The sequence below is a fragment of the Phascolarctos cinereus genome, unplaced genomic scaffold (assembly GCF_003287225.1).
Source record: "Phascolarctos cinereus isolate Bilbo 61053 unplaced genomic scaffold, phaCin_HiC Scaffold_4;HRSCAF=312, whole genome shotgun sequence".
In the NCBI taxonomy this organism is placed as follows: Eukaryota; Metazoa; Chordata; class Mammalia; order Diprotodontia; family Phascolarctidae; genus Phascolarctos; species Phascolarctos cinereus.
Window position 1 is genome coordinate 173,980,317 of NW_027555847.1, and position 25,099 is coordinate 174,005,415.

The window sequence follows — 25,099 nt, forward strand, 5'->3', positions numbered from 1 at the left end:
TTGGGAGGTCATCAGGGAATTCCCATATAGAACTTTTATAGGGACCCACAGATTATCCCTAAGCATAATCATTAATGGGTGGTTGCCCAACATCATATTAAATACTAATAACATAATTATGCTAATTGGGCAATTATAATTATGTTAGTAATAATATATATAAACTATATGCTAATAGTATCAGCCAGAGGATGTCCCCAAAAGTAACCCTGTACTTATTCCTTCAATAAACAGAGAAAGAAGGAATACAAGACAAGTCAGGAATAGGCAACCATGGCACATGTTGATTACTTGTATAAAGGGGATGAAAAAGAGGTAGGAGTCATAAATAACTACAGGATTTCAAACTTCTGAATATTATGGTGCCACTAACATAAATAGGGTAGCCAGGGAGGAAAGGCTCCCTAAGAAGATGATGAGTTTAATTTGGAGCATGCAGGAAGATAAATCTATACAAATTAACTCTGAAATCTCTGCCTCTGCTCTACATCACCCATCTCTTGATCTCCAGGCCAAAATTTCCAACTACCTGGTGGATTTATCACATATTTTTTACACTTCTTTCTACTCTAATAACCCCTTCATTTGGTCTCCTACTTCAATCTCTTTTCTCTCTAATACATCATCATCCCTAGAACTGCCAAAGTGATATTCCTAAAGCACACATATGACTACGTCACTTTCTTACTCAATTAATTCCAGCAGCTCTCCTCTAGAAGCAAATAGAAACTCCTCTATTTGGCATACAAAATGTTCCACAACCTGGTCCCAATGACCTTTTCACCTTTTTTGTTATTCTTTTTCACACACTCCCATTACACCCAAACTGTTCCTTTTGTTCTTCATAGCATTCTATCTCACCTCTAGGCCTCAATTGAGACTATCCCCCACTCCTGGAATGTACTCTTCGCTTCCATCTCAGACTTTCCATTTTCTTTCAAAGCTCAGTCCCAGTCACTTTAAACACAAGATCTTTCCTGGTCCCACAAAACTGCTAGTTAGCACTTCCCCAAAAAAAAAATTACCTTGAGTTTATTTTTTATCTAATTTGTATGTAGTTTTATATATATACATGACAACTCTCTCAAAAGAAGGCAAACTCTTCGAAGGCAAGGATCGTATCATTCTTTTTATACTCTGTATCTCCAGTGACTAAAACAGTGTGTGACATACAGGAAGCACTTAGTAACTGAGTAACTGATCTCCATTCACAATGCCATAGTATTATGTCAGCTTCTCACTGAGAGGCAGCATTAAGTGGACAGAATGCTGGACTTGAGAGTACGAAGAGCTGGATTCAAATTTTGCCTTTGATACCACCTATCAAGTCATATCATCTCTGAAACCTCACTGGTAAATAGGAATATCTGCAATGTCTAATCTAAGAGGGTTATTCAAAGGCAAAAAAAATGAGACAATGCAACTAAATGCCACATTATTATTATTATCATTGTTATGAGGTAGGTCATGAGATGTAGTGCTTGATGAAGACTTAAGATTATCTAATGCAAATGTCTTATTTTACAAGACCACAGAAGTGAATTACTTCTCCAATCTCATAAAGCTATGAAAGCAAGGATTCTGGGACTCGAATCTGTATCTAGATTCTGGCACTTAATCCTGGGACACTCAAAAAGTCAAGTAGTGTTAGACAGTGAAAGGAGCTCTGAATCTAAAGTTAGAGGCTCTGGGTTCAAATCTTAGCTCTTCCACTTAATACTTATGTGAACTTATACACCTACCTTGTCTAATAGGCACTTAGAAATATAAGCCTGAGCTAGCTCAAAAAAAAAAGTATATGTGCTTTGCTTTAAAAAATCGTGAAAGCTTTGAGAGCACGTACTCACAAGATCATCTGTCTCCATATATTATAGACTTTCTAAGTTGTTCTGACCTAGTTCCTGAGAGCCCAGGGAAATCATTTCTACAGAAACTACGGAATCTATGAAAGTACAGAATTGGTTGATTACCAAACATGCAACAAATCAGCAATGACACAAGAATGGATAGTTGGGATCTTTTTCCTTTTGTTTCTTGGAGCTACTAGAGTCTGAACAACATTTTAAATTGCTTCCAAAGCTTCCTCATCCATCAAATCACTCCATTTTTCCTTCTATTCTTGTTGCTAATTACTGAGATTGCTTCTGTCAACAAGCCATTTCTCCTCCCTAGTATCTCTATGCCTACTACAGTTTAATTAAATGAATCCACCAATAAACGCTTATAACTTTGAAATTAATCACTGTGGAACAGGGACTTATGGCACCAAGGATGCAAAACACTGCTGAACATGCCCAGTTAGAGAAGGGAGAAAGAGGGAAAGGTTTTATTGACACTGGGACAAATATTTAGAATAAATAAAATAAAATAAATCTAAAGAAATTAAATCATTTTATTTAAGTTTATGATGGCCTTTGACACAGATAGGTTCACTTGTTTGTACAAAATCATGCACATATTGATGATAATATTTGGCATATAGCCAAAGACTACCTAGATTCCCAAGCTTAACTCAAACAAGCTAAAAAGTCTATGGTCTGATGAAAAGAAGGGGGATTTCAGTTTCATCAATGTAAGCCTTGAGATCAAGCAACAATAGATACATGAATATGTCTCCATGAACAAAGCCCTTCAACAAGACATCATTGTTAATTAACCCCTGGAATAAATGTTCAAAAAGTCACTGTGTGCATTGGAAGACTATTCACAGGCTTCTCCACACAACCATTCTCCAAGAGTATAGACTTACTTAGCTACTTTTGAGTCTTCTCCTTGAACGTCATGCAAAGTTAATTCACACTGAACGTAAAAAATAATATGGCACAAAAGAAAAAGTAGAGGGTTTGCAATTGAAAAGTCCAACCTGCCAAATAAAAACATTGAGAATAATATCCCATCTGTGGTCCAGTCCTACCAATTTTACCTTCACAACAAGTCTCTCAGAAAGCCCCTTCTCTCCTCCGACACTGCCAGTACCTTGTGTGGGCCCTAATCACCTCATGCCTAGAGGACTGCAATAACCTGCTAGTTTGTCTCCTTGCCTCAAAATCCAATCCATCCCTGACTCAGTTACCAAAGCTATCTTCCTAAAGCACATGTCTGACCATGTTATTCCTTCCCTCCCCCATTCAGTAACCTCCAATGGCTCCCCTTTCACCTCCAGGATGAAAGAGTAAATCCTCTATTTGGAGTTCAAAGGCCTTTATGACCTACCCCCATCCACACTTTCGCAGTCTTTTTATACCCTACTTACCCCTACAAACTCTATAATCCTTTCTATTCTTCAAACATGACATACCATCTTCCTGACCTGTGCCATTGCACTGGCGATCACCCATATTTGGGCAGCTAGGTGGCGCAGTGGATAGAGTGCTGGGCCTTGAGTCAGAAAGACTCACCTTTCTAAGTTCAAATCTGGCTACCGACACTTACTAGCTATGGGACCCTGGGCAAATCACCTATCTCTGTTTGCCTCAGTTTTCTCATCTGTAAAATAAACTGGAGAAGCAAATGGTAAAACACTCCAATATCTATGCCAAGAAAAGCCCAAGTGCAGTTAGAGTCAGACACAAATAGAAAAAAAATGAACACCACCACCCATACTTGGAATGATCTCCCTATGTTCAACCATGAAAATCTGTTTGGAATTTGAAAAGTTATAGTCTCCCGAAATCAATTATCATAATAAAAAGAGTTCTGAATTAAGAGCAAGAGGACCTAAATTTGAATGAGTCTACTTGGGACACTTGTGTGACCTTGGGCAAGTTGTATTACTTCCCCTACCATGTGATTGTTCATTCCCATCCCCCTCAACCTTTCCATCCCAAAGATACAGCCAAATTCTACTCAGCCCTTCTACTTCCTAACTGCATCCAGCCTGTTCCACAAGACATAAATTTCCCTTCATCTTAAATCTATTCTTTTTCTACTCCTTCCATCTACTAGCTCTTACTGAAACCTGGTTTCCCCTTGATGACACAGCTTCCCTGGCCATGTTTTCCAGTACTGGTTGCACCTTCACTCATTATTCTTAGCTCACTAGTTGAGGTAGGGAGTTGGAATACTACTTGTTCCTCATGAGTATTTCTAGGTTCTCCCTTTCATCCTTCACTTAGTAACCTCTCTTCCTTTGAAGTTCATGCTATTCATATCTACTACCCAACCAAAATCCTGGTAACAGTTGTCTACAGACCCTTTCCTCCACCCTCCACCCTCTTCCAAACCCTGCCACTTCTACCCTCATCATTTCCCTTCCTTCTTCAATGAATTTGATACTTGGTTCACAATTTTTCTTTCTTCCCCAACCTCTGCTCTCATACTAGGGGACTTCAACATACTTACTGATTCTACTTCAAATACCCTAAACACTCTGTTCTTCAACCTATCCACTTCCCATGAGCTACACCACCACCCAACCTCAGCCACACACAAAGGTCATTGCCTTTACCCATAAATGTACCACCTCCATGTTCAAGAATTATGAAATCCCCTTATTTGACCAAAATCTATTGGCTTTTCATCTCTCCCCCTGCCTTCCCTTACAAAACCCTTCTTTTCATATGCTCTATGATCTCCAAACCCTTTAACCCTTTAATTTTCTCCCAACACTAGCTGCTCTCCTCTTCTCCTCATCTTTGCCCCCTTGGTAAACCAATTTAACTCAAGGGTTGTTCATTGTCAATATCTTTTGATATGTACTTTACCTGTCAGTTTATGTACTGATTTTATTGTGAACATGAACTGTTACAAACTGTTCCGAGTTAATCATGTTTATAAATGTAAACATTACAGATTAGCCAATATCAAACTTGAACTAAAAGAAACCAAATCTTCAGGATAAACTCAGTTTGGATTTTGTACAGTTTAATGAGTTTACATCACAAGGCATAACCAGATTCAAATCCTGTTTTCCTCTATCAGGTGGCAAGTTCATACAGTATATTACTGGAGAATATGGCCACAAAAAAAAAATCTTAAATTCTCTTCTTAAAACATTCCTTATAGAAAGTCATATTGTTTATGGATACATTTAGCGTCTTTGCCAGGTACCAAATGTGTGAGTTATCTTAGATTCCACTGCCAGGTAGGTAGTTCAATAGATAGAGTTATGGGCCTGGAGATAGGAAGATGAATTCAAATTTGGCCACAGACGTTTACCAGCTGTCACTTCACCTCTGGCTTTCTCAGTTTCCTCAACTGTAAGATGAGGATAATAGTACCTACCCTGCAGGGCTGTTGTGAGGATCAGAGGAGATAAGATTTGTAAGGGTTTTAGCACATAGTAGGTACCCATTATTACTATTATTAAAATCAAAGTCAAGAGTTCCTTTCCTAATGATTTTTTGAGAAATACCTAATAAAAATTGTGGTGGCTAACTTAGGGCTCTGTGTGAGTCTGGATTTTGTGTCTACCTCATTTTCTGGATTTGGAACATAAGGACAGATAACCATTTGCCTTTTCATCATCATTTTCCAAGGTGTATTATTTTAAAAACTCCTCAGATCTGAGCTTTCAGACACTGTAGGCGTATTAGTTAATAACTCAGAAAATTAATGTCCTCTCACCAATTAACAGAATTTAAGAATCAGAAAGATCCTTACAAGGTAAAAAGCCTACATTTTACAGGACAGAAACCTGAAGCACATAGGGTTAAATGAATTTCCCAAAGTCAACAGTGAGACTAGAATAAGGTCTCCTAGCCCCTAGTCCAATATTCTTGTTACATTAATAACAGCTTGCAATAATTTTTAAAAGGAGTTTTCATGAAATTAATTTGCCCAAGTTATGGCCAATACTAACTCTGGTTTTTTCCCCCTTTTTCCTCACCTTCTGCAGTTTGTCCTTCTCTTTTCAGCATCTGGACAGCTCCCACATACTTCTTTAGTTGTACTTTCAGCACTTCATTTTCTCTGAAGAAAAAAAAAGAATTTTTAAAAGGATATTAACACACGAGCAAATTAGAGGCAGAAAAACCTATATAAAGAAAAACATGTGCTGTGCTTCCTATAAATATTAATGTTCAGTCTGTCTTAAAGATTATTATCAGTGGGAAAATACAGAAATGAATTTGGTAACAGAAGACTGGGCATGCATGAGTGGGACCTTCAAGAGCTATTTTTCACAATAGGGAAAATACTAAGCTAAGTATCTCTAGCACACACTAATTCAAAACATTTATTCTAAAGCCAGGATGTTTTACTCTATAAATGAATAATGTAAATGTTAGAATTTATAAGGTTTTTAACATCATTTCCATGTTATCTCATTTGATCCTCTCAACAACCCTGTGAGATAGGCATTAGAGTTATACTTATCCCATTTTACATATGAGAAAACAGAGGGTCATTTAATTAAGAGTGTTAAAAACAGGAAGTGAAAACAGGTCTTTCTGACCTCTAGTCTAGCATTCTAGTTGCTATACCGTATTACACGCTAAAGTTAACCTGTAGTACTTTGAGGATAGCTATTACCCTACAGAACACTTCTAAAACTAAGTTGAAATAATCACCAGCTGGGAAATATCAACACCAATCTTTAACCTGTAAGAAGGACTAAACTACAAAGGTCGCCCAAAGCAGATAAAGTGCCCAGTCTGGAGTCAGTGCAATATGGACACAAATCCTTAATATTTATTAGATGTGAGAACCTGAGCAAGTCACTTAAATTCTATGTACCTAAGGATATTCTTGAGGAAGTATTTAATAAATCACAGAGGGGATGACTTTTCCTTCTGCAGCATTGAAAAAGATGCACATGTATGCACACAAAAACATAATTTTTAAGCCTGTATCAACATCTGATAATGAGTTAACTCATCAGGGAAAACATCCAACTTTTTTTTAAGCTCTCAGAAAAATTTGTTTTTTCCTCTTGAGCAAGAGCAACATGTATTCACATAGGGAATAAGTGATGTCTGCTTTGTTTTATGGTTTATGCTTTGGCTTCAACCTGAAGAAAGCTGTTAATTCCCATTTTCTACTGTGCTAGCTCCCCCTAGTGATGCCATAAGCCTGGAGTTTCTCTGTGTTGGTAGAGGTACGAAAAAAATGTAATTGGATTAGGCCTCAAAGCCCCAAGGTTTGGCACAGAACTTTGCACTTAAAGAAACTTATATTCAACTATCAGCTCTGACATGTGCGGCCACTGAACCAATTAACCTTTCTAAACCATAAGTTTCCTCACTTACTAAATAGGAATAATAATATTTGCATCAATTATTTCACAGATTTTTGAGGAAGATTCTTTCTCAATTACCATGATTATTTTATTTTTTTCTCTGTCCTTTTACACACAATTTCATGAAAGGATTATAATAATCATAGAATCATAGATTCTATATCAGAAGGAGCTTCAAAGATATCTGACTTTCATGTACCACTTCAAAGTTTGCAAAGCATGTGACATGCATTATCATATTAGATTCTCACAATTGTAAAAAAGCATGTATTATATAGGTGGATTTTAAAACAATATGATTAAGTCTTTCCTGAGGTCTCTAAATTCAACATGAAAGCTCTGAATACTGTAAATGAACAAGTTTTCCTTTAATTCACCAGCCAATTCTATTCTTCAGTGGCTCCTTCTAGAGGCATATTGATTTTCTGTATCTGTAATAGGAAGATGTATTAGCAAACTAATTAGCTAACTATGTAAAACCACAAAGGCTGGTTAAGGGGAAAAAAGTCTCAAAGAACTTTTCATTTTCCTTTCCTCTTTTGAAGATTCTTCTCTCTACTCCCAAGCTTTAAATTTGAATTCAAGTCACATACATTTTTTAAAGAAAAAGTTAAAGTGAAAATACAATTTAGATATGTTTCTATATTATGGGAATTTAATAAAAACAGTACACAGAAGAACATTATACACATGACTGAATAGACAGGTTATCTGTTTATATTTGTTGAAATCCTCAGACTGTTGTTGCTCATCTCATACATCTGAGTCAGACAGCTTCCCAGCATCTTTGTTCATCTCACTCTATCTTTCCAGACTGATGTATTTAATAACACTTCCCTTTTTTCTGGTCTTGATTAGTTCTTTTTTTTTTTTGCCTTAAGAATACTGTAAGAATCCATCTAAAACTGAGTCTGATAAATAAAAGGCAATAAGACTTTAATAATACAATTCCAAACAAAATAATGGTGAAACTGTGGGTAAAATATCAATCATTAACTACATGGAGATATTTCAGACTTGAAAAAGCAGAAGAAAATTTAGCATTGAAAAAGCAGCTGAGGATTGAACTGATCACTTTTTTTGGGAGGGGGTGAATTGACTTTTTGCACATTAATACACAGTACATAAATTCTGTAATACAAATATACAAAATACAATTCTCATGCTTAGAAAGGTATTATAAATGATATTCAGCTCTAAATCTATGATCCTTTATAATCCTAATAAGCAATTAACTCCTGGACAAAAAGCAAGCCTGAATACATTCACATTCCAATCAACCAAAAGAGTAAGTCATTTAAATTAGTTGAAATGAAATTGGGGGGGGGGGGGCCGGGGGGGGCGCCGCCTTAATATAAATAAGTTGCTTTGTGAGCAAAGTCTCCCCTGCCAAATTTACCCAGCTATCTCAGTAATTCTTAGAATTGTTTATTCATCCCCTAATTACACATTTTAATACAGAATTTATATGAAGGACAAACTTTTGGTTGGAAAAGATATGGTAGACTCAACCTCCTACTGACATAACAGTTTAGGAACCTAGAATTGTACTCATGTGCTCCCTCATAATTCAGATCACACTCTGACTCCAGGGTCATTCTTGGGGCTGTTCTTTAATGAGACTACCAAATTATTTATTTGTTGGCAGCTCAGCTGCCACCAAAGATTGCTTCTTTCAGCTTTAGCCTCATTGTATACATGCATATTAAAATCAAGTAATCCATCTTTCTGTAGACTGTCCCTCAATGCTACAGAACAGCAACAATGTTTAAGGCAAAAGTACGCACCAAAAAATAAATGTATCAGGAAGGACACCATCATTTTTAATAAGTACCTGCAGGAACTTAACAACATATTCCTCTTAGTCTTTAAGGAATACTCATTCAGTGTTCACAGGTTTTACTTCTTCAGGAAAGCAGTTTTAATTTTCTTAGCATTAGGTAAAAGAAGGGGAGAGGATAAAACCATATATCACAGGGAGGAAAAATTCAATTCATTTAACAAATATTCATTGAATGCCTATTGTGTGCCAAGTCTTTTGCTAAGCCCAAAATAAGATTAATTTTTTAAAAGGTGTATTTAAGAGATTGTCCCTCCTCAACTAGAGTTTTTACAATCTAATAGGATTGAGATAGATGATTGAGAAACATATATTAATGACTACACTACAAAAATAGTACAAAAGGTTATATGAAATCAAATCAGGATGGATCCTGACTAATGAAAGCAGGAGGAGAGGAGAATAAACAAGTTTTTCATGGAGGAGGTGGCATGTAAGTTGGACTTTAAAATATGGGTAGATATTCAACAGGCAAGGAAGCTAAGATATTTTAGACAACTCAGAGAGGAAGGAACAAACAGTTTAGTAGAGTGTTTGAAGTGAGTAGCCTCATAGATTTAGAGCCAGAAAGGACCTTAGAAATCATCTGGTCCAATTCCCTCATTTTAAAGTGAAAAAACTGAGGCACAGAAGTTAAGTGACATGCACAAGAAGAAATTACCCAGATAACAAAGTAGAAGAGACAGAATTTGAACCCTGACTATAAACTGCAATACTCTTTCTATAACACATGCTGATTTCCTCCAAAGTCTGCTGCTCTAAGACTAATCACATTATAGCAACTTCCAAAGACAGTACAAATGTATGAGGAATTAAGTATCCAATACTGCTTTAAGTATATGAACAATTAAGATTTAGAAATCTTTTTTTTTGTAATAGGTTTTTGATATAATGAGATTATTTACCATGGAATTCGTAACTCACACTATCACTCAGGATTCCTAATCAGAAATTAGATAATGACCCAAGATAATCCTTGAACTTAAATCTAGTAATTTTAAATATTACATTTACTATTTTGGGAAGTTAGGTCCTATGCCTAGCATTTTTTCTTTATTTAACTCTTCTAAAGAGATTTTGTTTTTAATATATGACGAATAATATGAGATAAGACTAAAGAAAACAGTGACAGAATGTGAAGAGCCGTGAATGTCAGACAAAGAAATCTGAACTTTATTCAGTGAGCAAAAGGCTAGAACCACTGAAGATTTCCAAGAAGAGGAATAACATGACCAGAGGAATTAAAATATCTTCTTGTTTTAAAGGAAATAAACTGAATAATAATAGCCAACATTTTTATATGCATTATCTTCCTCCATTAGAATTCGAGCTCTCACTGTCTTACTTTTCTATTATTCCCTATATTTCTATTTGTTCCCACAGTACTTAGCACAGTACTCTGCACTTAGTAAGTGCTTAATAAATGCTTTATCCATTCATTAATATAGCACTTTACATGTTATCTCATTTGATCCACACAGTAACACTGTGAGGTATGTTCTATTATTATCCTGATTTTACAGATGGGAAAACTAAGGCTGAGAGAGTGATTCACCCAGGGTTACATGGCTAGTAAGTGTCTGAGACAGGATCTGAACTCAGGTCTTCCTAACTCCAAGTCTATCTAGCCTCCTCTCCCGTCAAACTCAAGGACTGGAGGGTGGAGCATGAAATTCCTCCCAAACTGCTCGTTTTTAGAGGGCAGGAATTGGATTTTTAGCTTACTCTACTTTCCATCTACAGCTCTGCTTGGTTTCAACTCCACAGAACAATATGCCTCACTAATGAATGCCCTTGTGGTGTCTCACTCCTCCCGCCTTTTCAGCCTCTTTTTGTATGTTATCTTCCCTCAATAGATTGTAAGCTCCTGGAGGGCAGAAACTGTCTTTCTTTTTCTTGTCTGTATCCTCTATGGTTAGTGGTACCTGGCACATAGTAGGCATTCAAAAATGTTTATTGAATTGAATTTTCAAACTTTTTGGTATCGGAATTCCTTTAACTCTTAAAAACTATTAAAGATCCCAAAGAGCTTTTGCTTATGCGAATTAAATCTATTTATATTTACCATATTAAAATATAAAACTGATCATTTTAAAAAATGTATTAATACATTTAAAATAATAGTAAACCCACTACATGTTCATGTAAATAACACTGTTATAGAAATATTTTTCCAAAACAAAAGAATTTAGTAAGAAAAGTATAATTTTACATATCTCCATATCACTTTAATGTATAGCTTAAAAGAAGACAGCTGGATTCTCATATCTGTTTCAGCATTCATTCTGTTGCAAAATACAGTTTTGATTGAAGTATATGAAGAAAATACAGCTTCACACAAACTTAGAAAAGGAGAGAAGTATTTTAATAGGCAAATGTTGTCTTAGTGTTATTATTAAAATAATTTTGGCCTCATGGACCCCCAGGATCCACTGACCATACATGTTCTATGCAGTGTACCACCAGATGCCTCAGCTAGAACGGAATAAAGAAGCCACTTAAATGGCTGCATGTCCTCTCTGGGATTAGAGGGATAAATGTTTCTGTATAAATTAAGTCCAGGCAGAATAGCTGCAAAACTGTTTAGTAAGGTATAACCAAAACTCTAAGGAAACGCTACAGCAAAAGTTCTTAAACCTTCTGTGTCATACATCCTTTTGGAAATCTGATATCTATAGACCCCTTCTCAGAATAGTGTTTGTTGCCCACATTCATATTTGACAGAAATGTTAAATTTCAGTCACAGGTTAATTAAAATAATTTTTTTCCCATCCAAGTTAACAGACCCCTTGAAATCTAGCCACAGGCCTTTTAGGGTCTATGGACTCAAAGTTAAGAATCTCTGTGACAGAAGGCACAGGCTTTTGGGATGATAGATTATCTGCCTTGCTAATTGTAGAATGAGATATATTACAACTAAAGTTTTGGAAACATTCTCATATGAAATAATTAAAATGTACTCCTCTTCCACATTTGTCTCCATACTTAATTCTTACAATTGATAGCATATCATCTTTTTATTTATTTTTTTTTTTTAGGCAATTGGGGTTAAGTGACTTGCCCAGGGTCACACAGCTAGTAAGTGTCAATGTTTGGTCTGAGGACGGATTTGAACTCAGGTCCTCCTGACTTCAGGGCCGGTGCTCTATCCACTGTGCCACCTAGCTGCCCCTAACATATCATCTTTTTCTGTTCTACTTTGTAAATGGAAATGGGGGGAAAGGGATAAAATTCTGGATCCCTTTCAAAAAACAGTTTAAAACTACCCCCAAAATCAACACCATATCAAGACTGCTCTAAGTGTAATACTATAAACAAGGATAGGAATTTTTCAAAACGATATATTCCTTACTGCCAGTCAGTCAACAAGCATTTATTAAGAGCTTACTACGTGCCAGGCACTGTGCTAAGCCCTGGGAATACAAATATAAGCAGAAAGACAGTCACTGCTCAAGGAGCTTACGTGCTCACGTAAATTCTAATTATCCTGCAGTGGCTTACTTTTAAAATACACAAGGAAAAGTATTGCTTCTACGCTGTCATCATCAAATATGTTACATACCACATACTTTCAAATGGGAATACATACAAATACAGTTGGTCATGAAAATAAGAAATAAAGCCTACTGATCCAAGTTGTAAAAGTGATGGCCCTAAAATTATCACCTTGGGAAAAAAATTTATTTTTTACATATGAGCAAGGACAAGATCAAATATTTGGCAGGTTAGCTTTGCTCTGCTATACAGACACAGACTATATCCTAGGCCACAACCAACCATCTTATAAATATGTGTGACTGGTCACAGGTAAGACAGAGAAAGTGATCATAAATAATCACAAATCTAATAATGGTGCTGGAAAAGAAAATATACGTTCAACTAATAAGGATCAATAGCAATATCTTGATATGTGAAGAATGACATAACCTGATCTAGTTGATGGACAAATTGGTGTATTACATGTTTTTAAACTTAAAATAAAGTAAAATTATCTGACTACTAAGAATAACCTGTAACCAGATGGCGCCATTATTTTTGGTTCCTTTCTATAGCATTTTTTGCTTTCCCCATTTTTGTACAGAAAATAACAGTAACAAAATAAGCTTCTGACAGAGCAGATTTCTCTTCCAAAATTCTTTTCCTTTTAAGAAAGATGATTAGGCAAATGTTAACATAAACAGAAGTGTCAGTATTGAATGTGACATTGGTGGAGAGGTGGAGGGACTTTTCCTAAACTAATACTCAGAGTGAAATCTGAAGTTCAAGGTTCATCATCCTGTAAAGGAAAAATGGTTTCATAAAAACTGAATAAAACCGTACATAATAAACTTTGACCCAGGTTCTATTCTTCCACACAGGGATCTACATTACACAGAATGTCCACACATATCAAAGGCAGTGACCGGTATGCATAATGATGAACCTGAAGACCTGCAATATCCTGAAGTGCTTTCATAATCACCAAAAGGAAGACAGATATAAAAACTTCTCAGGGAAGATTTCATATCAAAAGCACTGTATTAAATTTTAATTATATGAAAATGACAAATCAACATGTGGTATATGTGATGATACTCTATTACCCAGAATATGTGATTATGGAATATCCCATTCTTCAAATCATACTGGATTATGGAGATTTTACAATAATAGGGTATTTTTTTAATTTAACACATTTGTATGCTTTAGACATATTCCATGATGATTATCTCTTTCTTTCGATTATATGTGATAGAGTTCAAATGACATAAAGCAGGTTAATCAAAGGGATTTTATAATTATATTTAATTTTCATTTCATCCTGCATACTAAAATAACTACAGGACTTGACAACCAGAAAATCTTATTCTTTGATTGCAGTATAGTTACATCATCATCAAAAAAATTATGAATCATCTGCTCTAAGTACAACACTATAAACAAGGATGGGAATTATTCAAAAAATATGTTCCTTACTGTCAATCAACAAGCATTTATTAAGAGTATACTATGTGCCAGGCACTGTGCTAAGCCCTCAGAATACAAATATAAGCAGAAAGAAAGTCACTGCTGTAAAGGAGCTTATGTCCTAATGTAAATTCTAATTATCCTCCAGTGGCTTACTTTTAATATACACAAGGAAAGTATTACTTCTAGACTGCTGTCATAAAATATACCACAGATGACATCATACTCATTTATGAATATTAATGGCAGTAAAATAATCATTCATATTTATATAGTACTTTATACACATTATCTAATAAATAATGAAAGGATAAATACCGTAAATAATATGAAAATCTAACCACCTGAAAGTATAGCATGGTCAGAGACCATAAAAAGAAGTAAAAGTAACAAATATCAATACTCCACCACAAAAGAACTGCACTGTGGATTAATGCATTTTAATTAACCTTTACGGATTGTATAAATCTTACATAAACACATACCTTGACCATGCAACACTGCTGGTTGCTTTAAAACAGCAGGAAGACAAAGCAAAGCATCAGGTAAATTGCAAATGCTTGTGAAATATCTGCAAATTACTTCAATAATTAATGTTTGTAAGTTGAGGTAATTATTGCTGCCTCAGTGTCAGAATAAACAACTAAGTACTGAAGACAACACTGCTCTGCAAGAACAATTAGTTGAAACAAAACTAATGAGCCCTTTCAGGGTATCTACAAAAGCCCAAGTGTCACAACTGCACAACAAAAAGGTACAAAGGCAATTCCCGCACCACTTCCCAACAAGAATAAATTTAGTCTAACATACTTTGGATCAAGAACAAGATACTACTCTTGAATAAGCAACAATCAGCCATTATAAGCAAAGAAAGAATTGATCACTAGGAATCCAGATTATGTTCAAAAGAATAGCAAAAATGTTGAATGAAACATTGAAAAATGAATGTCATAAAAATGCTCAACTATAATGGTTCTACAAAAACAGAGAAAGGGAAAGGGAAAAGGAAGGAGAGGGAAGGAGGAAAATAGTGAAGGAAAGAGGAAAGAAGGGAGGGAGGAAGAAAAAAAGGAAATGGAAGTAAGGAAGGAGGCATGAAATGAAAGAAGGCACAGAGGGAAGGAAAGAAGAGGGAGAGGGAGGAAAGGAAGGAAGAACAGGAGGGAAAGGGAATGAAGGAATAAGAGGGTCAGGGAAGTAAGAGAAGCAAGAAAGACAAAAGGGATGGAAGGAAGGAGGGAAGGAGGAAAATAGCAAGAGCGGGAAAAAGGAAAGAGGGAGGAAGGAGAAGAGTACTGAAATAAGAGGACAGAAAGAGAGGAGGAAAAAAGGAGGGAAGAGACTAGGTGACCAAGGTGATCAAACTACTGCAATAGTCCCGGCATGAGATGATGAGGATATATATATACCAGAGAAAAGGTTGTGAGTGGAAAGAAAGGGATGTATAAGAGATGTCATAAAGTTGTAAAGGGAATGTATATAAAAGATTTTAGCAATAGACATGTGGGGTGAATGCAAGTAAGGAGTCAAAGATAACACTGAGGTTATGGGTCTGTGCAACTAGGACAGTGGTGCTCTTGACATTAATCTTGTTTGCCCTTCATTTTTAAAGAAGACAAATGACATCACAGAAGTCTTGACTTGCATGTGAATTGGATTCAAGTAAAGCAGAGTTGCACAAAGTCGTCAGCTTCACTCTCTTCTAGAATCATCAATGTCCAGTGGCAGGACAAAAGTCAAGATGACTGGTGATGGCCCAGAATGCAATAGATGACATTGGTTTCTTCAACGTCTGACCAAGCTCTAAGCACTCAATAGTGCCTACTTTGGCTGCCTTCATGGCCATTGGAATAAACTGTTCTCATCTGCCCATTTGGCCAGGAGAAGTCTTCACATGCTTGGGGCAGACATCCCCTTAACTCACCAACAGGTTTGAGTTGTGTCAGTTACCCTCAACCTGGTTTAGCCCATCTGCCAAGATGGTTTTACCAGGGTATGGCTGCTGTACATGCTACAGCTTCTTGGAGCTGTGAGAGTTAAATGACAGGTAGTCACCAAAGGTGCATAAGCAGCCCTGAAAAGGGCTCAGCAAGCCCTCACACCAAAAGTCCTCCCTGAAAACCCCATACATCCTTCTTGAAGGAAGGTGAGGACATTAATAGGGAAGTTCTGAAGAGGGGAGGGTTTGGGGAAAAAAAGATGAGTTCACTTTGTTATATGTTGAATTTGAGATTTCTATGAGACATCTAGTTAGATATGTCAAATAAGCAATTGGTAATGCAAGGAGAGATATAGAATAATAGCTAGCCAGAATAGAAGGTTCAAGTAAAGGTTTCTGAAGGACAGGAGAAATATGGGAATGTGTGTAGGCAGCAAAGATGCATCCAGTAGATGGGAAGACACTGAAGATTAGTGAAAGGGTAGAGATAACAGAGGGAGCAATCTGACAGAGAAGATGGGATGGAATGTGATTTGGGTGCCTATAGAGGAATTTGCCTCAACATGGATTAGAATAACACCAATGCCCCCAAGAAACTAAGTCACTCAGAAGGAAGAATTTAATTTAATTCCCTCCTCTATAAAGTGAGGATGGTGATACTCAAGGCACTAACCTCACAGAGTGCTTGTGAGCATCAAAGAGATCATGTATGTGAAAATGCTGTGGTCACATGAGTACTTAACATCTTTGTTTCTGCTCAACTCTATTCTCAGACTTTCTCTTCCATCTTTGGATGTGTTTTTCTTCCTTTACAATTCCTTTCCAAATCTGGGCTCTTTTTCATTTCCAAAAGAGACCTCTTCCATTATTTTCCTAGGACTCCTAATTGCCAGTTGAGGGAGCAGAATGATGGGCTCCATCAGCTCAGATAATCAGTATCTTGCTGCACTAAGGGTCACAAGTCATAATCATCACCAGAATGCAAATCTATTCAGTCTAGACCTATAAACCACTCAGAAAATTGAGTAGGAGCTTTTTTCCTCCATCAGTTACAAGGAACAAATATTATTTAACTCTCCTTTGTACTTTTTCTCCTTTAAAGGTTGGAAAACTAAGCAGATAAAAATGTAGTTTCTTGTATTTCTCCTTGACTTTTTTCAGACCTTCTGCTACTTTTTTTCTGTGCAGTTTCTAATTTCTGCCAGCTGGAAAGAGAAATACATTAAAAAGCTTGTCTGGTTTTTAGTGCACTCTCCCATTTCCATCATTATACTATTTCCCTTATAAACTCCATCTGATTAGCCACCTGGTAAATTTAGCTCCAGAGCAACCTGTTTTCCCTATTTCATAACTGAGGCCAGGGAAACAACCCAAACACATTAAAAAACTCATGAAGATAATTAATTGTAGGTAATATATCCCTCCAAAGGCACTGAATGCAACATGTAATAACTAGAGTGTTCTAATCTTAGAACCTGATTTTGTATTATGTTCTTATTTCACACACAGCCTGCATCCAAGCTTTCTCCATGGCACATGAGGCAAGATTATAGCACAAAGTCTTCACAAACTAGCGCTCAATTATTGCTTTACCTCAGGAAAGGAATGTTTTCTTGAAGATCAAAGGGAAAGAGAGCAGTCCTGGAAAATCCTTAGGGTTCCAGTACAGTAGACAGCATTTCTAAGGGTGGGAATCCACCATCATTTCCTTCAACTCTAGATAGTTGTGAAATGTACATTTTAACCCTGTAGGTTTCATGACTCCACGGGAATTGTGGAGCAAAGTGAACTGCTTTATAAAATGTTCTAGTCAGAAACTGTGAAATCAAAGTCCCCTCACTCTAAAAGTATTGCTTTTACAATTTAAAAAAAAAAGATATTCAGGCAGAATTGATATATGGCCCTTACCCTCTAAGAACTTAGGATCTATATGGACAGGGGGAAAATAATATTAATAATAATATTTATTGCCAAATAGGCAAATATACAGGAGAAATAAAATATGAGAAACCTCTCATCATTGCTTCCCAAGAAGCAATATTAGGACAAGAGCTTCAGTTATGAAACAAACATAATAAAGATTAATTATACCATAAAGAACCACTAAGAAGACAGTAGTATTGGGCTTTAGAAGGCAGACTGAAACTACTGGTCAACAATATGGATCCCTTATCTTTGTTTCCCAAATACTTTTACCTCTTGACCTTGATTATCCTATCTGCAAAGTGGACAGTATACCTGCAAGCTATCCTCTTTCTTAGAGAACAAGTAGAATAGAGATAAAATAAATACAACTTCTTTAAGAGGAGACACTATTTATAGATATGCACTTACTATCCAGGTTGGATACCTGGAAGAACGGATTGAACAACAGGCTTAAAGCACTCATAAGGAAGCTTGCTTTGGAAACACAAATACAACATATTAAATATAAAATAGCATTTGAGAATAACAACACACATGATTGTTATTATTATTGTAATAAACATCATAGTTCTCTGATGTTTACAATACCTGACTGCCTACTTCATGAGTACACTATAAAAATTACTGAGGGAAAAAAATCTATAAAGTCCTTCAAGAGGTGCCAGATAAAAACAAAATATAATTACTATTATTATTTAGCAAACTGCTTTGATGAAAAGGAAACGTACTCCTAGAATTGAAGAGGTACCTTTCTATGACAGATGTGTGTGTGTGTGTGCGTGTGTGTGTGTGTGTGTGTGTGTGTGTGTGTGTGTGTGTGTGTGTGAACAAGTGAACTGCTAATTCAAAATAAATGGTGCTTCTTCTTGGGTCAAACTATTTTGACAAAAATCTAATTTCTATGGGGCATGGAGAGGAAACAGACTGCAATTTAAGTGGAATAACAAGAAACAGAAGAGCTGAGAGAAAAAGCAAAGGTTGCTTATGGAAGAGAAATCTATTTCCAGCAAGCAAGCACTCAGGTGCTTTGGAGTCCAAGCAACATCCATGAGTTTGGAATGTCAAGGAGTGTACCAAGGCCAGACTGCAGAAATCAAATCACTATAAAAATAGAGGTCTAAAGAAATACGCCTTTTTTTTCAAAATGCTATTATTATAATTTAGAAAGTTCAATGAAGATACTATCTCTGCTCTAAAATAAATGCACTCCTATCTCAGCACAAAAGAAGCCCAAAGGGCTTGGGACATTTACAGCCTGTTTCAGAAGTAGCAAATCTACTTTCATTTCACAAGTTAATGGCTCAAAAAGTTGACAAAGCATAAGAAAAACCAATGCTGCCCAAAGCAGTCTGTCAATGCTGCCAGAGTGTACTTGATTAAAATGTTTCTTTGCCTCTATTCAATCTCAATAAGCACTTTGCTGATAAATTATTGAAAGACCAGCAAAAAAAAGAAATATCTAAATTTAAGAAGAGTCAGTACTCTGAACTCATGGGTCCCAGCATGGCAAAGTCACTAGACACAAGAAAGTCAGTAAATATTGCCTAGAAATCTAATTTTTTAAAACTTTATAAAGGTCAGGGCTGAAAAATAAGACTAATTTCCAAGGATTACAAGAATCTCACTAGGCGGAGTAAGGTTAGAGAGACCACTGGGGTCTAAATGGCAAAACCGCACCAATAGCGCTTTTTAATATTAACCCACAGAAGTAAAAGTTTATAAGCTGGGGGTGAAATAAACATATTTTTTTCAGGAATAATCATCTTAATCAGTTTTGAGTTGATAATAGATTATGACCCATTATGGTTCATCTTGTGCTATTATTAACAAATTACCTCCACTTCTTACAGTCATGAATAGATTCTTTGTCTGGTGTTTTGCAGATTCATTCCTACAAAAGGTATCCTGTATACTCCTATTTATACAAGAATGGTTGAGGACTGAGATGTTCTAGTTTTAATGCTATACTTGGTCAGAATGTACTTAATTGTTAATATACATACCATATATAAATTACCAATTTTCAAAAAACTCAATTCAACAAATGCAATTCAACCCAATGAACAGTTACCATGAAACAAGGGCAATTCTTCATAAATCTTTTGGTCTGCCTATTTTTTAGACTATATATATCTTTTTTTTTTTGCAGCAGTATGGGAACTCCTTCCACCAAGGCACATCACAACTAGTCTTTAATTTAAATCTTAGTTGCTTAATTCCCAGAAAAGCCAGTGTCTTACCCTGGCTACTAGTAAGTATCACAGGTGAGATCTGACAACTAGTCCAACCATGCAGCCCCTTGGGGTAATATACAACCTTAGAAATAAAGAAATAAAAAAAATAGAAAAAAAAAGAAATGAAGAAATCTTGACAGCACAAGAGGCTAGATGCAATAATTCACTGCACTCTAAACAAGAGTTGCTATGATGCTTCAACCTGCTATTCCTCCCAGTTCCTGAAAATTTACAAGACATCTGAAATGAGGATGAACAAGCAAACAAAGGACTAAGAGACAAAAAGTGAGACAAGTGCAAAGGAGCTGTCCAGGCAAAGGACTGAGAGGATTATAGGAGAAGGAAATCACTTTCACCTATGGAGTCAGATAAGCCTTCATGAAGTAGATAGCTTTTAAGTCAGGCCCTAAAGGAATGGAGGGGCTTCACTGAACCAAGATGTGGAGTGGGGATAATATGAACAAAGGCACTTAAAAGGATTGAATTGGAAGATAATGAGGATGGAGAGCAGAACAATTTGGCTGATGAAGAAGGAGTGCCAACAGACAACTTATAACTGGATTAGCACAGATCTGATCCCAAGTTTCCAGACTCCGAGTTCAGTGCTCTTTCTGTTTCTCTGCCTCTTGAAATAATTTAGATAAAAACTTGAAAATGAGAATTAAAACTTGACAGTACACAAAAATTTTTTTTCTCCAATCCATTAATTCTCTTGAAGTCACACAAGAGAAAAAATAAAATAAAATCAGCATTCTCATAATTATTCACCTTTGGGAAAGTGAAAAAGAAATTATTTATTTACTCCTAAACTTCTGGGATAAGGGAATTATGTGTTAAAAAATATTTTACAAAACTCTGAATTTATAAAGTACCTTTTCTGTGAAAAGTCCCAGACCCAAAATAGACAAATAGAAAATCCTCTTAAATATGCTGATATTTATAACTAAGAAGAACTAGGAACTTGGCAGCTTTAAAATAGGCTCCATGGTGGCAATTTTATTTTCATGTATTCCATAAACACCTAACCTACTTATTATTCATTATTTGTGTAGCATCGACAGTGTAATCTTATGTAAAATAAATCTATTCCTTCTGTTTTTAAATGAGCTTTTAGAATTTGATTGTATTGGTTTAGATGCTTCCTTGAAAGTCTGCAGATGCCACACGAAGTGGTCTGCCTGTCATCATTAATTCCCCTCCTATCCTGAAGTGGGTCAATTGAAGATCCTGTGTGTTTGCATGGTTGGTTGAAACTCATTGTTAGAGCTGTCCACCTTCCTTGTGGTGAGCTGCAAATATTCCAGACTGCTGATGGAAATGATGAAAATGAGGTGCTTTGGCACTTTTCTTTTTACATGGGCCACAGATGAAAACCCAGAGCTACTTATCTTGCAAGATGGGGATTTTCTGCCATCTTTACACAAAGATATGAGAGGCTTCTAGGTTTTCTGAGGTCAAAAGGAAAACTGTGAGGCCACTTGCTATGAGGCAGAACTATATTCCACAATTTGCTCATTTAACTTATAGCAACCTGGGCAATGGAAATGAAATGCTCTAGCTATTTCCTGATGGAGGAGCATTCAGATGATTGGCAGTACCAATAAGAAAGCAAGGGGAGTTTTTAATCTTCTCTCTGTTCCCTGGGATGTTTAACAAACAGGATAGTGTTGTTTCAGATAATTGCTACCCGTTATTCAGATTTACTTTTTCTGCACTGTCAACAAACAATAAAGGTGTGGGACACCATATTTATAAGAGGGGTCAAGTGAAAGTAAAAACAAGTTAAAGCATAAAGTATTAAACTTATTTATAGGCATTTTATGCTTGTAATGCTACCATATCTCCCAAGCCACAAAGGTAGATAATGTTCTGTCCACCTCAAGAACCCAATTTCCCCTGATGAGAATGGCACTAGTATTTGAAACCTCCATGAACAGTGGCCATTTAATTATTTTAGCCCATGACAGTACTTAAACAAAAGAAGTGTTTTGGCTCTTTGAGGCTCTACCTAGCCTCATTTGTATATTTTGCCTTCAATCTTGTCCCTACTCTCCCATCTCTTTTTGTTTCTCCTTTTTCTTAAATTACCATGTAGACTTCCTCACCTTTGTGCCATTTCAAGTTAACAGAAAAATTCCACTTAAGCAATACCAAATAACACTAAAGGGAACATAGGAACCAATAAGAACTTCAATTTTATGCAACACCTTTCCTTATTAAATGGATAAGAAAAACATCTAAAATGCAGAAGATAATTGTACTAGAATAAATATTTGAGAAGTTCTGTGTAATTTAGGAAACCACATATAAAAAGATAGAGGAAGATGATTTAACAGTCAGACACACTGAAAAATATTTTCATGCTAATGGCTAACAATAAAGTGATGATTACTGCTAAAATGTTTAAAAGCCACTAAAAATGTCAACAACTACCAATCCATATTATTATGTTTTCTTTTCCACAAAATCTTTATGATAATGGTCTATACATGTATGGAGAGTGTCCTTAATGAAAATATAATGAGAAAATGGCCAAATTTTCAAAGACGATTTTCTAAAGCAGAGTACATCTTCATAGTCATACAATTGACTGGCAGATGTAGAAAATACAGTATCTATATTTACTGTTTGAGGATTATGAGAAAATTTTATTCAGTAAAGCAAAACTAAACTTTAAAGTTTCTCTTCCAACAAAGGATCTCACATGCATCTGCCATTTTAAAAAATCCTTATTAGATGCAAACATAGAAGATAACTTTATTCAATGATACTCTAATTAACAATATCAAAACAAGTGTAAACCATGGAAACCTAATTTGCCAAAAGCGTTTGACATTTTCCCTGAAGATGATGAGGTCTTTCAGAAGTTAATATCTGCAAGATGACATACTGTATCATGTCCCACAGTCCTCCAGGACATCCTCCATGAGATTCCCAGTCACTCACAAGAGGTCTCCTTAGTAATAACATGGGAAAAAACAAATACATGAAGAATATACTTCCCAAATTATGACAGATGGCCAACTGAATCAGTGAACATTTTGGAGAAATGAACTGTCAACAATAAACTAAACCAGAAGCAAAAAGAAGGAAGAGAGTGAAAAAGATTGCTTTCCATGATTCTAATCATTGCATCATAATCTGATGCAAAAGTCCATCTTCTTAACACCAATATTGTTTCTATTATGCTATATGGCTATGAATCATGGAACACTATGTTCTCTAGAGAATCAAATTTTCAGACAACAGAGATGAACATTGTGGTCATAACTTATACTAGAAATATGTTTCCAAAAATGACTTTCTCACAAAAAGTGGCATCAGAGACATCATTCAAGGAAATGTATGATTAGGTAAGGAGATCACTTAGGAACACAGCTAGAACAATGGGTAACTAATAGATAAATCACCTTCTCCCTACCTAAATACAGCATTTAAACCTCACTCTTCCATAGAGATTTATGGAATACACATGAGAATCTACTTCATACAGAGATGCCCAAGTCTTCCCCATCCTTTAGAAAACTTTATTAGATCCTACCATTCTCTACTATTGTTCTATATCTCTCATTCCTTTGTCAAACTCCTTGAAAAAGCTGTTTACAATTAATGCCTATACTTTCCTCTTGTGATCTCTTCTAAAACCTCTGGAACTAGCTTGCAACCTTATGACTCAAGTGAAATTATTTTCTTCAATGCTACCAAACCTTTAATCTCAAAGTTGGCAATTAATTAACAAATACAATAGCCTTTTCTCAATCCTCATCTTTTTCAACCTCTCTGCAGCATATGACATCATTCACCACTCTTCCTGGATACTCTCTCTCCTCTGAGTTATCATGACACTTTTCTTTCTTTTAGTTTTCCTCCTACATCTGACTGCTCCTCAGTTTCTTCTGCTGGATAGTCATGAAGGACACATCCTTCACTATGGGTGTCCATCAACTCTCCCCTCTGGGTCATCTTCTCTTTTTTCTCTTCTCTCTCACTTGGTGACTTCATCCAACCCCATGGATTTAATTATCAACTATAATCAGATAACTCCCAGAGCCCTAGTCTCTCTCCTGAGCTCCATTCCCTATCACCAACTCCCTACTGGATATTTCAAATCTAATGTCCTAGAGGCATATAAAACTCAACAGATCCAAATCAAAATTCATCTTTCCCCTTCAAACCCATCCTTCTTCCAAACCTCTGGTATTTCTACTATCCTTTCACTTACCCATATTTGCATCTTAGGTGTCATCCTCAATAGCTCACTCTCACTAATCGTTGCCAAATCTTACTCTATTTTCACAATTTCTCTCACATACATCCCCTTCTGTCCACTCACACAACCACCACTCTAGTTCAGGCCCTCATTATCTCCTCTAGGGACTACTAAAAATGCCTACTAATTGGTATTCCTGCCTCAAGTCTTTCCCTAATCCATTTCACCCTCCAAAATGCTGCCAATGTGATTTTTTTAGAGTATCAAGTCTGACTACATCACCCCTCTAACTCAATAAACTATAGTGCCTCCCCATCACCCATGATTCTAGGAACAAATTTGAACTCCTCTGTCATTTAAAGCTCTTCACAACCTCATCCCCTCTTGTGTTTTCAGTCTTATTACTCATAACTTCCCCTCTATGCACTCTACAGTACAGTGATCCTGAACATCTTTTGCTCCCTTACACACCACACTCTACCTTCTATCTGTGTCTTTGCACTAGCTATCTCCCACTCTTGGAATTCTTCTCTCCCACCTCAACTCCATCTCTTATAATTCCTGCTTCTCAATATCTAGCTCAGATACTTCCTTCTGCATAAGACCTTTCCTGTCTTCCTCTATACCCCACCTGCTATAGTCTTCCCATCCAAAGTTACTCTATACTTGTTTGGTATATGTATGTTAGCTCCCTTCCCCTCCCCCCTTAGAATGTAAGCTTCTTGAGGGCAGGGACTCTTTCACTTATGTCTTTGAATCCCTAGCACCTAACACTGGGCCTAGAATACAGTAGGCACTTAATAAATACATGAAGGAGTAGATGGGT

General features: G+C 36.2%; 1 protein-coding gene across 4 annotated transcripts in view; it reads right to left on the reverse strand.

Annotated features, from left to right (window-relative positions):
- Window positions 1-25,099, reverse strand: part of SNX29 (sorting nexin 29) — a 659,946-nt gene that overhangs the window by 450,866 nt on the left and 183,981 nt on the right. For all 4 annotated transcript variants that reach the window (XM_078152787.1, XM_020978396.2, XM_020978398.2 and 1 more), the window contains one exon: window positions 5,828-5,910. In XM_078152787.1, the coding sequence (XP_078008913.1) occupies window positions 5,828-5,910 (83 nt within the window). The remainder of the gene's footprint in view (window positions 1-5,827; window positions 5,911-25,099) is intronic.